This window comes from Protopterus annectens, chromosome 8.part0, assembly GCF_019279795.1.
Source record: "Protopterus annectens isolate FY-2018-M chromosome 8.part0, PAN1.0, whole genome shotgun sequence".
NCBI lineage: Eukaryota > Metazoa > Chordata > Ceratodontiformes > Protopteridae > Protopterus > Protopterus annectens.
Window position 1 is genome coordinate 411,214,622 of NC_056741.1, and position 17,595 is coordinate 411,232,216.

At 40.4% G+C, this 17,595-nt stretch overlaps 1 protein-coding gene across 4 annotated transcripts in view; it reads right to left on the reverse strand.

Moving 5' to 3' along the window:
* LOC122808839 (tropomyosin alpha-3 chain-like) overlaps positions 1-17,595 on the reverse strand; it is a 609,453-nt gene that overhangs the window by 447,190 nt on the left and 144,668 nt on the right. Inside the window, exon 1 of one of the 4 annotated variants that reach the window (XM_044079927.1) lies at positions 7,151-7,711. The exons of the other annotated variants lie outside the window; for them this stretch is intronic. Coding sequence (XP_043935862.1) covers positions 7,151-7,273 — 123 coding nt within the window. The 5' untranslated portion in view covers positions 7,274-7,711. Of the gene's footprint in view, positions 1-7,150; positions 7,712-17,595 lie in introns of those variants that run through there. 4 annotated transcript variants of the gene reach the window in all.

Below are 17,595 nucleotides of genomic sequence, written 5' to 3' on the forward strand. Positions count from 1 at the left end.
CCCCTTAGATGGGACTTGGGTTCCAAATTAGGGAGAGGACTAGTTATAACTGCACTGACCTTTGGAAGTAAAGACCTTTGGTTAGTTAACCAACTGCCAACTTTGTTTCTTTCACTGACAGAGCAAAGCAGCTACTGGCTGCATGAGGTATTTTATCAGCAGTAGGATTTACTGCAGGAGATGAGAGTTTCTAATTGGTGACTGCTTCTTGCAAATAGTTGTGTTAAGGAGTGCATATGCTAAACAAGACATTACAGCTTTTGACTTCATAATCTTCAAAAACCAGTCGGCACTTGAAGAGAGTCACAGTAACAAGTTTTACTCTCTGAACCAAGATGTTGGAAGGGCAGAGGGGTTTTGCAGTGGTTTGCCTTGTATGGTTCTGGCAGCAGCCCCAAATTGTATTACAGCTGTCAGTTGTCACTTAAAATGATACCCTGATCCCATGTAAAAAATGGGAACAGGGACTTAGATGGATGGATTTATGCATGTAATTACAAACTGTTTTCGTTAAGTGTATAGTCATACAATTAACAATAACTGGTGCCTGTTTGCAGGGGGCAGTCTCTGATCTTGACTCAGGTTTTGGTGTGCTCCTCACAAGATGCGTTTTTCTTGCAAATTGGTGAGGATTACAGTCAAACATAATAGACTGTCATTTGTACGTTCACTTTACTCCCAACCAACATCAGGACAGGAAGTGATAGAAAGGAACCCAATATCATAGGAAGTTAAAAGACCAATGGCCCTATGGCCCTTACAAGCCTAGCCAAGTTTAACTCTAGTTCCCCAGAATGTTTTGAGTAGACACTAAAATCAGCACCTATAGCTCCCATCTACATTTCCAGACATGTCTCTTATCCTTTCAGCGTGTCTCATTTAAAGTATGTCCTCTAGTTATTATCAGCTTTGAACATTAAAAGTACTGCCAGTTCACTCAGAAAGATAAGAACTTTTCTTTAGTCAAATTTTATTGAAGCTATTATCATATCAATGGAAAGGCTTTAAAATGCACCTCAGAATATCTAGCAATGTTTTAGCATCTGGGAACCAATCCCCAGTTTAATTTTTTGGATAGTCATTGTTTAGACCAAGACAAGGTGTGAAACGCATCCAGGTGAAGCAGGTTCTACATTAGTTTTATTCTCAGTTATTTAATGTCTGTACTGAGGTCTGTGGCAGACTGGAAGTAAAACAAACGGATCCTTCTCCAGAAGGTTTAAAATGCAATGACCTGGGACCATCAAGGAACCTAGCCCCAATTCCCAGTTGCCCCACACTGCAACTGAATTGTTCGAGGTCACACAGTGAAACAAGGGCTGGGGGAAAAAACCTTGTACCACAGGAACTACACATCACAACCTTAATATATGCCAAATGCCATAATAAAAAAAAAAGTAGTCTGATAAAAATGGAGATTTGGTGTATGGATATTTTTTGTAACCCTTTTTCTTGTACATGTGCAGTTACAAAGATTGTATACAACTACACTAGTTTCATAAGGAAAGTGTTTCAATAAAAGGGATGTCATTACACAGAGAAAACCATGTTTCCTTAACTGGCTTGAAGATTTTGCAGAGTCATGCAAGACTGGCCAGAATGTTAAGAAAAAGTGTAAAACTTTGGTTTTATTTAAGTACTTTTTTTGGTTTGTTAGAAATTGCTAATTCCGCCTAAACGCTCGGTTTCTAGCATTTGATACAAAAAAGCCTTTTACAAGTATTTAATTGTACTTGTTTACTGTTTTGCACTTTTAAGAGCATTTTAACGGTTTTAACTGTTGTAGGCTACACAGTGCAATAGCCGTTTTTTCTGTGCTTTAAAGTGATTTTGTCTTAACTGCCTTACACACAAAAAAAAAAAAATGCTATCCTATACTCGTTTCCCACCTTCCTGAAGCTAATATAGTCCAGTTTTCAGAGTTTGATGAATCCAGGACTGTTTTGTAGTTCCTGTGTTGGCCCATACCTTACTTGGATAGAAGGAAGTTTCTCTGTTCACAAGTGAAAGTCGGGAGCTTTGAGCAGCCTATCCGTCCCTCGAGGAGTGGTTTTCAGCTCAGAATTTGTAGTTTGTTGGCCATTTTGGGCCAGTTTCTATCCCTTTTATCTTCCAGCTATAAAAACCGGCTTTGCGCACCACCGGTTAGCTGGTGTTAACCACCCCCAGGCTCCACAATGTGTGCTCTTCAGTTTTTCCCTTATAACTAAAGCACTCAGACCCGCACCCATCAGCCCAGCACTTGTTCTAAACCTACTGCGGCACTAGATAAACCCCCAGCACCCACCCCCCGCATCTGCCAAGAAGGGAGTAGTCTTTACTTCCCTACCTATTCAGGCATGTCCAAGAGACAGCTCCCAGTGTACTCTCCGGCTTACCTGATGAGCCTGGGCATCAGGAGGCATGCTACAACTGCCTCATGTACACAGACAACCCTACCAAACACCAACACTTGTGAGAGATGCACTTGTACAGCCAATCTAGAGGCAAAGCTCTTGCCAACCAAGACTGGAACAGACAGTCAAGAGAAGGTAACAACTCGCAACACCAGTCTCACTACACATAGACCAACTAAACCAACACCTCTGAAACCCACACAAACACCAAGATATATATGGAGGCTCTGATTAAAAACCTAAAAATCGGCCTAGGCAACAAAGACCTCCAAAAGCAGACACACAAGCAACCTCCTCCCACCAACACACCTCTTGCTTGTCAGGTGCCAGAATACTCCACATAACGCAAGCACTCAGGTCACTACAAGGCAAGTACAAATATGACTGTCATAGGCCATGTCGGTATAAATGACCCGAGACGAATCTCCCTGGACTACACGAAGAGAGCCATGGAAGAGCTCTCAAATCTTGTAGCCCAGGCAGGTATGAACCTAGCCTGGAGTAGCATCCTGCCTTCACCAAAAATGATACCACAGTACAAGGATAAGATGATCAACTTCAACAATTGGCTAAGCTTCTGGTGTCAGAGGGGATCCAGTATCGGAATCCTGCACCTCGGACTAGACATCTACAAGCAATTTCGAAAAAATGGCACGGCAAAAAGCCCCCAAAGTAACACTACAGCAACGAATGGGCAACCGATCTACAGACACACAGAAAGCCAAACATAGATTACTCCTACCCCAAACCTATCTAACCAGAGTTAGCCACAATCACAAACTAAAACGCCTCTCTAAGAAACCACAGATCCTACCACAATCCCCTCACTTGGTGAAAAAATTCCCCAGGGAATAAACAAACTAATCTCGCTGGAGGTCCTCATCCCAACCCCACCTGAAATAAAAAAGACCACAGTAAAGAACTTCTCGAAAGCCGACTTCACACTTCTAAAGACTAGTGTGGTCTCCTTTAAGGCCCCGAGCGGCAGAAAACAGTACTCAAGCCGCTGAATCACTTACAAATGCCTTCTACCAGCACCTGCAGGACTGCATGGATAAGGCAATCCCAAGCAAAACAAAGACTCTTTGTACCAAAGGCAAGCGTCCAGTCTGGTGGACCCCAGCCATAAACAAACTCTACAACAAAAGGAGGAAGCTACTACAAGATAGAGCAAAATCCTTAAAAAGGTAAGACACCCTTGATCACTATAAGTAAAAAACTAAGAGCTCTCATAAAATCATCCAAAGCAAATTTTGAGAGAAAAATAGCTAAAGACTCAAAAGACAATCATAAGGCCTTCTTTAGCTATGTTAGAAACCTGGGAGGAAACTCCCAGATATGCTCAGAACTAGTTCAAAATGATGTGAAGATTACTGATCCTACAGACATTGCCAACATACTGGCTGACAGGTTCAGTGCAAACTTCCCTCCCCAAAAGGAGAGATATCTATACCAAGCGATTGCAGCCCCCAAACATCTCCAACGCCCAAGTGAGAACTGCTCTCTCCAAAGCAAAAACACAGTATCCATGGGACCTGATGGAGTCCCCGGCTGTGTGCTCCACGAACTCAACGAGGAATTAAACCCACAGCTAGGACAGCTGTTTAATCATAGTCTTACCTCTGGATACGCACTCCAGGGAGTGGCGCACTGCAACTGTGGTCCCACTTCACAAAGGCGGTGCCTCCACCGACCCTGGAAATTACCGCCCATTAGCTTGACAAGCCTTATCTGCAAAGCCATGGAGAGGATCATAATGGACCTCATAAATAAAGACATAGGAATTTGCAGACTTTGGATCCATCCCAGTTTGGCTTTGTCAAAGGCAGATCATGCCTTCTAAACTTGGTTGACTTTTTCAAACAGTCACCAAAGCCATTGATGAGGGAAAGGCAGTCCATACAGCCTACCTCGATCTGGCGAAGGCCTTCGATACAATACCCCACTCGGGTATCATTGAAAACTCATCAGCTTAAATGTTAACCCATACATCACAAGATGGGTTGCAAACTGGCTGAGTGACAGAACCCACGAGCTCAGAGTTGCTGGCGCCATGTCAGACTCAAAGCCTGTCACAAGTGGTGTACCACAGGGCTCAGTCCTGGGCCCACTCTTGTTTGGCATCTACTTTTCTGAAGTACAAGCAAACACAGGAGGGTTATGGCTGACAAAGTTTGCAGATGACTGCAAACTGGGCGCCATAGTAGAAAACACATCTGACACAGATATCCTTCAGAAGGGTCTCACAGAAATGGATAACTGGTGCCAGAGCCATGGCCTAAAGTTAAATGCCAAAAAATGCATAGTCATACCCTTCGGGAAAAACAAGGTTACCCCTAGCTACCAAATAGGTGGCAATCCACTAAGCACAGAAGAAGCACAGAAGAAGTTATCAGGGACCTGGGGACCCAGGTTGATAGTAGTCTGTCATTCGACACCCATGTAGCTAAAGTAGTTAGGAAGACCTTCTACATTGCCCACCTTATCATGAAGGGATTCTCATCTAGATCAAGGGAGGTCATAGTCTCCCTATACTCATCACTCATCAGAGCAATGATTGAGTACAATGCCCCATTCGGAATGTATCTGACCCGACACTTGCAGCAGCTGGAGAGGCCACAAAAGTTCCTCACCAAAAGGATAAAGGGTCTCAAACATCTGTCCTATGCTGCCCGACTGAAAGAACTCCAGCTCTATTCAGTCGCTTACCGCTTGCTCAGAGGTGACCTTTGCCTAACATACAAGGCCATGTCAAACCCAGATTTGATGAATATGCTTCACCTCAAAAATCTAGATCCGTCAGAGTCACAAGGGCGGAGACTTAAACCTCGACACGGCTATTAATAGGACGCTGGAGGGATAGATTCATCACCCAAAGACTCCCTATGCTGTGGAATAAAATCCCGGTATATGTGAGGCAGAGCACCTCGCTGGCCTTGTTCAAGAGAAATCTTGACCAATGGATGGGAGATCGCAGATATACCCCAGGGATTACCTCAGTGTCACTGCTCAACAGAGGCACAGCAAAATAATGGGTATAGTTCCCCATACTAAAGGGGTGGCGTAAGCCACAAAACTATGGGCTAGGCTTGTAAATGCCCTCGGGCAGATAGCCTAGTATGAACCTATGAACCTATGAACCTAATAAAGTTGTTAGAAGTATGAGCCTTAGGATAGATCCTTGTGCGACTCCAATGGAATTTGCTAGAAAGGGATCGATAACATTTGACCATTTTATAGCTTGACCATTTTACAGCTGGTTTTCTATGTAAATAACTGTGGAACCAGTTTAATGTAAGCGGGGTAAACTCCCAAGGTAAGAGAGCTTATTCAGGAGTAACAATGGTACAGAATGCCTTGCAAGAATATTTATAATGTCCCTATTTTGGGGGCTTTGTCCACCCATTATTTCTTGCTTTGTCCAGATTTTTGTGCCAAGGTTAACAGCTACGATGCAGCTACAACACGCTATGCGTCGGCATGTATTTGCGCAGAAATATGAAGCTTAAAAGTAACTTCAAATCATCGATTTTGTAGAAGAGTAAATACACGAGGAACAAACCAAAACAATGAGGGGGGATTTGGGCAATTTGAAAAAAAGGGGGGGGGGGCTTGAGACATAACTCTCCACCTCTTTGAGTAAGACCTGAACAAGGGCTGAAAACAGTTTTATGAAAAGCATACCAAAAATAAGATGCAAAAATCCAGACAGTTGAGAGGTATGACACCAACTCCGAGACCGCTTAATCAGGAGTAGGAATACTAGTCGAGCAATAGTTGATTGTCGACTTCCTCACTGGCGTACACTCAGTCCAAATACAACTAACGTCCACCTTATAAAATACTTCACAAAAACTCAGTTTCTACAACGAACTGCTATCCCTTTCCTGCGGTATAAGCGACCAATTACAGATTCATCCTAAAGACCCGCATCCTACTTCGCTTTTTTTCCGTTCCATTAATAACAGTTTTAACATTGTTACAATATGTATTTACGCTGCATCCAAGCAAGGATCCTGTCCTTCGTTATATCTTACTGGTTCAAGCACGACTAATTCCTTTTCAGATCAAGTTAAAACATGAACCAAGCTCCACATTCTACACTAATCAGAAGCTTACTTTCACATTACCAAAATCAGGTAAATGTTACAGTTTGCAGTGTTATTAACTAGGTCAACTGTGTTGGAGAACAAACTATTATAAGTTACAGTCCAAATCACACCTCAGAGCTCAAGAACTTCACAATGGCTCGATTGGCATCAATATTAAAGATAAGAGATGCACAACCCTCTGCAACAGCTGGAAAAAGAAAGTGGCATGCACCACAGAAGATATATTAAGTTTTGCAGAGCACCCACCCAAATGACATACGTGGAGGAGAAAAGTGGGGTACCCTTCTTCGGAGAGGTGACTCGCGCAAAAAAAACCCTCCAATGGAATGAGTTTAACTAGCGTTCCATGATCGCCACCTTGGAATCTTTAAGCGCAGTCATAACACCCACCAACTAGCACAGTTTGAAAAAAAAAAAAAAAGTTATATATCACCTCCAAAAGATTACCTCTTCTTAGTGCTACCAAAGAATTCCACCTAGTGTCTTACCAGAACAGATTCTCTGCTTCGCTTCTGCTCTTAACATACCCCCATTCTAAATGTAAATACCTATCCCTGGATTACTGATTTTACCTCACTTCATCCATTAAAAGCTCCCAAAACATGGGCAGCAACAAGAACACCCCGGAGAAATCTTTATTACCTGCCCACGAGCTCTCTTCTCGGCCTCTGCCTCCCGCTGCAGCCGTTCCGCCCGGTCCTCGGCCTCATCTGCGTGCTGCTGCAGAACCTGGATCTTACGCTTCACTGCATCAATGGTCGACATACCGAACAGGAATCAAACTCGGTAATAAACCACTGCACCCGAACCACCAACTAAACAGATAGAGTGCGCGTAATCCCCTTCTCTAATCTGTTTAATTCCGAAGTTCAACTCACTAAAAAGCAGTGAAAATTTCTCAAGACAGCAAATACGACCAAATACTTTTTAAGGGGAAATAACTAACCATACACAAACACAGTTTTCACTTTTTTTACTTCCGCTGATTTTCTACCTTTACCACACAGGAATTGACGTTTTTACCCACCGGAAACCTATATTTGTAGTTTATTGTGCCACACCCCTATTCTCTGTTGTACTTGATGTGCGAGTTTTTTTTAACTGACGGTATTGATGGTTTTAAGTCGTAGTTAGTATGTAAGCTAGTTATCTTTTAGTAAAACAATTTCTTATTTTTCTAGGGCTTGTGAATCCCTTTTTTTTCTCCGAAAGTTATTCTTCAATGAAAGGTGTTAATGGCCTGTTATTGCGTAAATCTCTGTGTTCCGCATTTGCCGTACCCTGTTCACACAACGTCTCAAGAATGCGTTGTAGCATCATAAACTCAAGTGTATGTAAAGTTTCCAAATGAGCACTGCTATGGACAGTGTACGTATGCTACACTAATTTTTGCCAAACCCATTAGGGCAAGTTGTGGATTCCTTGATCTGGCTTTTAGATTTAATTTGTGCTTTTTTAATTTCTACACGTTTGTAGTCTCAGTTCACACAGCTGATAAGGGCATGCAGACGGGATAAAATCCGAAAGTATATGTTTAATATTTTGGTCTGCTGACACAATTAAAATATTTTCTTTGCTGTGTCTTGTTCTTTAGCTTAAGGCAGTCTTGGTCTTCGCGGAGAATATTGTCACTTTCCCAATAAAGACATTATAAATTCCTGTGTTTTATGCTTGTTTTAGTCGGCTTGACTTTAATTTATGCAGTTATGAACCCTAACGCTGTCCTTAATTACTTTTAAAACTGATTACGTTTGGAAAAGAAGTGGGTGAGATAATGTTTTATAAAAAAAAAAATTTGGAATGGTGGACTTAACTTAAAAAAATGTATACCAGTTCACATTTTCTTATTCTGTCAATATCTCTGGTTAAAAGTACTGATATTTTATTAAGAGTGCCCAGATGATTTTTGGATGTATCCCCGAGTCTGTTGAGATTTGTCTCTAATTCGTTGAGAGATGTGTTGTGAACCGTCGTCATACACCTCAGCTGCTGATTTATTATTGTTTCTATTTGTTGGCGGGTGGATAACTGGTGCATACATGTCAACTGTACAGATTTTCGCAGAATGTCCAGATTTTTGCCTCATATTTTTGGTTTGTGCCTCATAAAATGTGTAGTTTTCTGGCAAATCATTGAAGATTGAAATCACTAAATAATACTAAGTGATGACATACATTTGAGTTTCAGACTTTATATTCTTCAGAAAATACATAACTATGTGCAATCTGTTATTCTAGCAACCTTCAAAGTTTATAGGAGTAATATTTAGATTTTTCACTATTTTTGGGCATTTATCCCTCATTCTTTCTGGCTTTGTCCAGATTTCTTGCACTGAGAGGTTGACAAGTATGCTGGTCTGTTGACCCTTTTCAGTCATGACCTGAGCTTACAGAGTGCAGGTTCATTGGTACTTACTAGGTTGCTGATCTGTAAGAGTATTCAGTTTAGAAATTTAGCCTAACTTTCCCATGGTATTTATTAGCCCTTTTATTTTGCATTGCAAATATTCAAAAACAGGCCAGACTATTGTATGTGGGTTAGTTGCATGTTTCCTCTGTCCATGAGTGCCACTGGTGTTAAACTGTTTTGGGGCGAATTTACAGTTACAATCCATTAGTCCAAACTGCATTGGAGTAGAGCGAGGAAAATACTCTGCTTTGTGTGGTGGGTTATATATTTACACCTCAAGCACGTTCAACTAATTTTGCAAAAAAAAAAAAAAAAAGATTTAAGTCCCTTGAGTAGGTGTTTATGACAGTATTGGACTTGCAAATGTGTAATGTGTTTAACAGATCAGGGTCTGTTGAGTCTCCATACATAAGATGTTGCCTCCCAATAGCATGTGTGATATGACTTGAGACAAGGCTTTGAGATGGTTATTCTACTTGTGACAAGTGTTTGGACAGGTACATATTGAAAGGGGCATTATACTCTATGGTTGGACAAATGAATAACAACTGTAGTGGAACAATTATGCCCCTGGATCTGCATGCCATACCTTTTATAACTGGTTGATGAAAAAGGACTTATTTGTAGTAGTGGATATGTCATTATCGAAAGACAGTTAATTGTCGACATAGGTTCCCTGACCTCTAATTGCAGGATTCATTTTTTGGGAAGAGTATTGTAAATGTAATTTACAAGGCGAGTCATGATTGCCAAAAGATAAACTTGCAAATTTCTTAGTGTTAAGGTTTAGTCCATTGTTTTGACAACAACTATTTGTTTGGGACAGGCTGTCATGCAGGATCCTGGTGTCCTCTGGGGAGTTTAAGATGGCACTAAGTTTGGAGGTTTGTCACAAACCCTTAACATTACCTTGAACCTCTGAGATGAAAATGCCAAAGAGGAGTGTCCCAAGGATTGATCCCCGCCAGTGACAGGTAGTTTTGGAGGAGGTAGCGCCACCCAACCTTAACTTCCTGGGTTCTGGTTGTGAGACTTTTTGCTGTCTAGTGAGTTACATAGGGTTAACATTTACCTAGGAAAGTTTATCTATGATGCCCAAGTGTGTGATGGTGTCAAACGCCTTTGCAAGGTCCTGATATACAGTGTGCACCAATTTGCCCTCTTCCATCGACTATGACTTTTTTTGAAGAACTTGATCAGGTTAAGTAGACAGTGCCTGCCCTTGACGAATCCTAACTGGGTTGAGCAAAAGTCTGTAAGTTACCAGAATCCCTGTTTATTAGTTCCACAATGATATTTTCCATAGCCTTATAGATAAGACTGACCAGGCTTATGAGTCTATAATTACCTGGGTCTGTTGAAGTCCCATCTTTGTGCAAGGGAATGACCATTGCTGTCCTGCATTCATAAAGCACAAAGCCTGTTTTAAGGCTAATATAGAATAGGCTCAGTAGGCTGTCTGACAAGTCATATTTAAGGCTAACCAGTAGACAGCCATGATATGTTATCCAGCTCCATAAATGTAGTGGTTTTGGCATTATATAATGTCTTGAGAACTTGTTCTTGGCAGATTTGAGGGGGAATGTAGGTGGGGGTATTTGATCTGAGAATGTAGGAGGTGAGAAGGGGTTGAAGTTAATTTAATTTTTTGTCCAGTAAATTGGCTATGTCTTTTGGGTCTCAATATGTGATATCACATACTGTGCATTGTTCCTGAGATTTCTAACATATTTAAAGAGTACTTGGCAGTTATTTTTCACCTGGGTGCCTATTTTTACTTTGTATCTTGACTTTAGTTAACTGCGGTGGTGGTTCTGCGGTAGCGTTGTCGCCTCACAGTAAGATGTTGTATTGTTCGATTCTCAGCTAGAGCGTCTTCTGTGTGGAGACATGCATGAATGGGCGGACCTTCATTGAAGGTTGTGCGTCAGGGCCGGCAACTTGGCATGTAAAAATCTACTGTCAATCATTAGCGGACCGGAGTTCCGCTGTGGCGACCCCTAACCGGGAAAAGCCAAAAGAGACAACAATCTTGACTTTAGTTAATTTGATCAGGATCCAGAGTTCCTTGTTCAGTTTAGGAAGAATGTTTTTCATTTCTTGAGAGTTAGATTTATTTTAAAATGCAATCATTTTTTTTTATAATAGAGCCTGTTTATATTAGTTTCATCACAGTGGTTTATTTTTGAATTTGGTGTTGTACTTATTTATGAGGGGGACAGATGCATCTTTGCAGCTATTCACATGTTTGTGTAGAATTTGGCAGTAAATGATTTTGCATAAGCAGTGGGGTCATCAAGAGAAGGGAGCTTTTGAATTTAGCCAGGTTATCACCTCAATTTTAGTAGAATTGCCTTTGCACAGTCACTGAATACTAAGATGTTGGAGGATGTTTCAGGACTTAGTCTTATGGTGACTGTAACTATCTTGCGGTCTGATTCGGTCAGGAAGAAGGTTACATCCGGTGGAGAATAGAACTGCCCCATACTAGTAAAGACACAAGTCCAGAATTCTTTTCTCTTTGGTTGGGGTGAGGACTAACTAGTCCCGAGAGTCTGTTTAATGAAGTCCAGATATCTCTGGGCATATATGTTTTTGGACGTACAAGTCTTCCAGTTTATGGAGAGAGAGTTAAAGTCTCCCAGGAGAATGGTATTTGGACATATGGACTTCATATTAGTTAGGTAGAAGGTGTGGCTCGAAGAGGACATATAGGTGGTCATATTAGTTAGCTGTGATAAAGGATTTTGCTTACAGTAAGTTGGATGTTGAGGAGTTCTATGTCGTTATCTTATCTAGCGAGTCTGGAAGTAAGATGTTTTTTAAAAAAATAGAGACACCTCTACCTTTAGTGCGTTCATCTAATGTCATGGGCCTGTATGAGTGATATGCATTGAAGCCCTCTACTGATGTAGGACTTTCACTGGTTTTGGACCAGGTATCTGTGGTAATGCATATATCGAGGTTTTCCAGGATAAGCTGTGTATGTAGTTTGTGGAGTTTTTTTTTTTTTTTGCTAAGGCTCCTAGCGCTGAATAGCAGTAACTGAATGTTGTCTGGATTCTGCTTATTTGTGGTGGAAGCTTTAGGAGACTGACATTGCCTGAAAAAAGTATTGTGAAGGTGGGCAAGGTTTTGCCGATAAACAGAAGCCTTGGGGGGGGGGGGTGCACGTCAGCCCTGATAAAGCAGTCAGGACTGTCAACCATCTCTTTCCGATTCTGATATATATATTGTACCCCCTTTGAATGACACCAGAACTTGAGCCAGTTAAAGTCAATTATCTTTTGTTCATAGTATGACATCATTCTCTGTGATGGTAGAATACTGCTCTAGGCTAGGTTCATACATGCCTCAGACAGTTGGAGAGCTCCATCATGTCTTTCTTCAGATAGTCTAGGGTGGTACATCTCAAGTCATTTGCATCTCAGTGTACAATGACTGTATCATACTTGTGGTGCAGGGACCTGAGTTCATGAGTGATGTGGTGTATCCTAATACCAGATAGGCAACTGACTATGAACATCTTTTTGCACAGCCTGGTGAGTGGTGCATCATTAGATCTTACTACGAAGTTGCCTATGCCGAGGATATTGAAATGCATGGAAGTTTGTCTTAAGGGCTTTTTGAACTGAGTCAGTGTGGCTCCTAGATGTATGTTTCATGGTGGGGGCTGCCTGTTTTGTGTGTTTGTGAGGTTGCTGAGAGTGTTTACTTTTTGAGTTACAGTGGATATAAAAAGTTTACACACCCCTGTTAAAATGACAATTTTTTGTGATATAAAGAAATGAGACCACAATAAATCATTTCAAAACTTTTCCCACCTTTAATGTGACCTATAACCTGTAAAATTCAATTGAAAAACAAACAAATCTGTTAGGGGAAAATATAAAAATAAAAAACATACAATAAGCTGGCTGCATAAGTGTGCACACCCTTAAACTAATACTTTGTTGAAGCACCTTTTGATTTAATTACAGCATTCAGTCTTCTTGAGTAGGAGTCTATCAGCATGGCACATCTTGACTTGGCATGTACAGTCCTAAGTCTATACATGAAGAGCAATGCACATCTTCCTGGGTCCCTTTGAATATGTACTGACTGTTAAATACGAACAATTTGTGGAGTAGGTTATGTAGACAAAGTTAAGGTTCCAAGTGCCTGCATCTATACAGTGCATTGTCAAACCTGGCTGCACAATGAGCACAGCCGTGCAAATTCAGACAATTTATAGCAATACAGAAAAGCTGAAAAAAAATTAAATTATTCAAATGAACACAGGGGTCAATAACAAAATGACAATCTTTAAGGTTCTACAGCAGTCTGAGGCCTAGAAATAGCTAGGTTCTTTCTCTGCTCCCAGAGTTGAACCAAAGCAAACCTCATCTAAATTTATAATATTCCCCAAAAAAGTGCACAGCTATTATAATAAACTCATTAAGAACACAAACTGTACTTATCCCAGGTCTTGAAGGGCTGGTGTTTTAGTCAAATCCAGTGGAAAGTAAATACTGTGGGAAGAAATAGCCAGGGAATTGTTATGGCTAGGCTTGTATAGGCCCTAGGGCTGATAGCCTAGTACCAACCTATGAAAATTGCCAGTCAGCAGTTTTGCACCTAAGCATGTAGCAGCTTGTAGCAAATGAGCTGTGGCCCCCACAAACTGGCAATTTATAGCAGCACAAGAAAGCTGATAAAAAAAACAAAATATTCAAATGAGCATTCAGGGCCATAGCTGGCTCATCTAGCACCTGGTTTGGGTTCCTGATCTGGTGCCCCATGCCTTCAGCTCTTCAGGTGAAAAGCAAAAAAAGAGATATGAATACAAAAACTACACTTCCTGAATGTGCATCCTAACAGCTTGAGGTTTCCCCCCTTCGCCTTTATCCTTGCTCTGCTTCTTGAGCACACTGGCAAACTGCAAAATTACACTTCTCAAGGTTCAACAGCAGTCTCAAAACAGCTCTATTCAGGGTCATACAACAGTCAGCTTTAGCAATGCATTAGTAGCCATGCCACTGTATAAACACAACAGAACATTTTTTTTTCTTTTTTAACCAAACAGTAAAAAAGTACAGTAAAATAACACTTTAATTGTATAATTCATGTAAGAGCAAATGATTTAGGCATGATACTATGTTTTTTTGGCCCTCAGATTTAGTTTTACTCATTCCAGATTTGCTAATTTTTCTCAAAGTCAGACCTGATTATGGGGACATGCTTTACTAAGTAAACCGAGTCTATGCAAATATTTCCTATCACTTACTATATATGGTCTAGTATAAGAAGGATTTATACTGTGAAAAATAAAGAAGTGCTCCACTTTTTGAACATCTGCTATGATTATTAAGGGTCATTGATAAGATTTGTATGACCATATGAGTATTACAGAGGTCCCTCAACAGTGCACATGTTGATACATTAACTGTTGTGATAATTCTGTATTTTAGGCAATAAAAAGCAATGAATGACTGAGTGAATGAAGAACAAACAGTAAAAGTGTACAAAGCAGTAGTGTTATGTTGGTTAAAGCCAGACTAAACTGTGCACGTTTGCAAATGTTTGCTTCTTTGCCTTTTTTTTTGGCTTCATTGAGGACTGCGGAATAGTCCTGTTCTCATCCAATGACCTTGAGGATCTGTCTACTGCAGGGTCCACTCTGCAAGAAGACTACATTAAATGGATCCTACCACCACTACTTTCCAGTCCCCTCCTTAAAGACATTAATTTCAAGCCCCCACTGCAGGTCTGGCAGAGGCATAGTGATACGATACTACTGCTCATATTGGTTTACCATCAAAATTTCAAAGGCTCGTGTTGGAAAATCGTGTGCCCAAAAGTAAGTTTTCAAAGTTTCACAATGCCGAACTGAAATAATATGAAATCATAATAACAAAAGTAAAGCTTGATTCATTATTGTGAGTTCAGCATTGTGAATAGAGATCGTGGTAGAGTGAGGATCGGGGACTTTACCCTTTTCCTCACTGTAGTGCGGTTTTGGAGTTTATATATATAATTCACGAGGAGTGTGGAGTCGCAGGGGGCTTGCCCCCTGCTAAAAGGTAAGTGGACATATGGAATTCCGAAACTGTAAGTCTGGTATGTCGAATGTTGATAGTCATGTTTCTGATGTTCAGCATTTAGAGTAGTTTTTTTTTTTGTTTCTTTTCGACATATTAGTTTGGTCTTTTGCTTAAAAAATGTTTTACCTTTGATATTTGGATGGTAAACTGCTCATGTTGTGTATGGGGAGTAGAGGGTTCCATCCATTGAGTACATAGGAATTAGTATCCCATAGGTATATGTCATTAGCTAGGAACAGAATTTATATCCACAGCTGACTGATAGATATTTAGCAGCCCCAGCCCCCACTCCCAGTGCATAGGAACAAATGCTTGTATCACTGTGACCTAGTGTACTCAAACTCGGCTATAGTTCTGAAAGAGGTGGCTATGATAAATGTATAAAAAGCTACTTTTAGATAACTGACACTAGAACCACAAAGAAATTACTTTTGTAAATATAAACAAGCTTTCACAAAAAAGCTTCATTTTACCCGATGGAGCATTTTTATGAAAGCTTCTTAGTTCGTAGTTATTAACATGTTTTTTAATGGTCCCAAAGCCATTTTTGGTTTACTATTTTTGAACTTTACTTGGCTGGATTAACTTGCTGCAGTTCATATAGTGCTTGGGAAATTGTAGCTGCAGATTTTTTTGTAAATTGGGAATAAGGTATATATTACTAGGGCAGATAGACAGCATTTCAGTATAACATAAAGAACAAATAAGTGTCGTTCTCTGTCATGAGATTGACCCTTTCTACAGACTATTTAACAAACACTAATTATGGTGATTCTGCCGTGTGTGAAATGGCTTTGTACATGCAAGCAAAACTGATGTCTAGTAATGAAGGATCACTTCTCAATAAGGCAAAATGGCAACAAAAGTACAAGGTTAAACCAAAAGTGAAGAAATCTGGATTTAACCAGCAACGTTAGGAGGATGGTCTGTACGTAATTACATTTCAGAGCAATACAGTTCCTCAGGAGGACTGTGGAAGGAATAGCTGCCCTTTGCCCTGTATACAAAGGTGAGCATTACCTCCTAATTTAGTGCCCCCAACACCACCAATTTATAAACATTTTATACTTTTCCCACATCTTGAACAACGCCTGTTCACTGTCACTCATATATAACATAAAACTCGTATTTTTCTGCATGCTCTTCATTCCACAGTACTCCATTTTTATGGCCTTATGTTATGCTCATTCCTCTCACATATATTTCTGTCTACCTCATTAATCCCTCTTTTCCCATCTATGTCGTAACTAACCATCTATACGCTACCACAAAATGATTTCACGCACAGATTTTAGCTATAATTTCCTAACACAGATTTGTGTCTTTTAGAAACTGTTCTATTGTACACTCTATTGCTTGTCATCACTCAGATTTTGTTTTTTGCTATATATTGTACTCAGTGTCACTTAAACCTATATATGTTCTTATTTTACTTTTTGTATTCATTTTTTACTCATTTGTTGGAGCTTTTTCTCCCCAGGCATCATTGAAAATGGTCTTTTGTTTAGTCGGACTTTCTTGGTCAAGAAAAGATAAATAAATGTTATATGTTTGGCACTTAATTACTGAAGCAGCATGGATTCCTTTAACATTATTTGTGCTTTGAGGAGCTGTGTACTGCAGCTTCATTTTCTTTGGCGTCAACAGCCCTAGCAACTATGGGTCCATCAGCAGTCCCTGCTTTACTTAATCTGAAATGGCCTTCATTTGCTGGTGTCAATGTTTGTAATATCAGTGCTGGCATTATATGCTTCATTCTTCACTTATCACCAACAAAATGCAAGTTGCCAAAAATAAAATATTTGGATTTGATCTCCTTGTTAATCATAATTGTCACGATTGTATTCTGCAAAAAGCACACTGGTTTCCTGTTGTATACAGAGCCATTTATCTATTGGGTACACTTTTATTCAGAATTCTTATGCTTGGTTATTGCCCACCCCTTAAAAGAATAATACAAATTAAAGACCAAAGCTACTGTCTTAAAAACACCCAGGAAGGCGCACATACACTTAAGAGGCCAAAATTTAAACTAGTCATTGAAGGAAAAAGCCTTCTTGTCACGTGGGATTAACTACTTAACAATATAAAAAGCATGACACTTTATTGACATTCAAAAGAAATCTGAGGTATTATCTGTAAAATGTATTTAAATGTACTTGCTTTTGTGATGCTGGCTAGTCATAGCAGCTATTGATGTCCTTCGTGGTTCACTGTTGCAGTCATGACTGTAGGGTTCTTCCTGTCAGCAGCAGCCCCCGATCGGCCAGAGTCCCAAAGTCTGGATCGGGCGTCAGCTGAGGTCGCTTTTATCCTGACGTCAATGCTCCAGAAGGTATAAAGACCTCAGCTGACGCCATTTCCCCAGTCTTTCTTGCCGCGCGGTGCTCTTTGCAGTTCACTGATGCTGGTCGGCCTGTTCCTGTTTGTTTTTGGATTTAATCCCAGGATTTTCGTTTTGTAAGATAAGTACCCCGTTGGGGAGGTCTTTTTCTTGCTCCAGTCAGAAAAGGTTAATAATTGTATTTCTTGTGGGAAGCAAATACCTCATAGGGATTTTCACTCTTACTGTATTCCTTGCCTGGGTCCTGACCA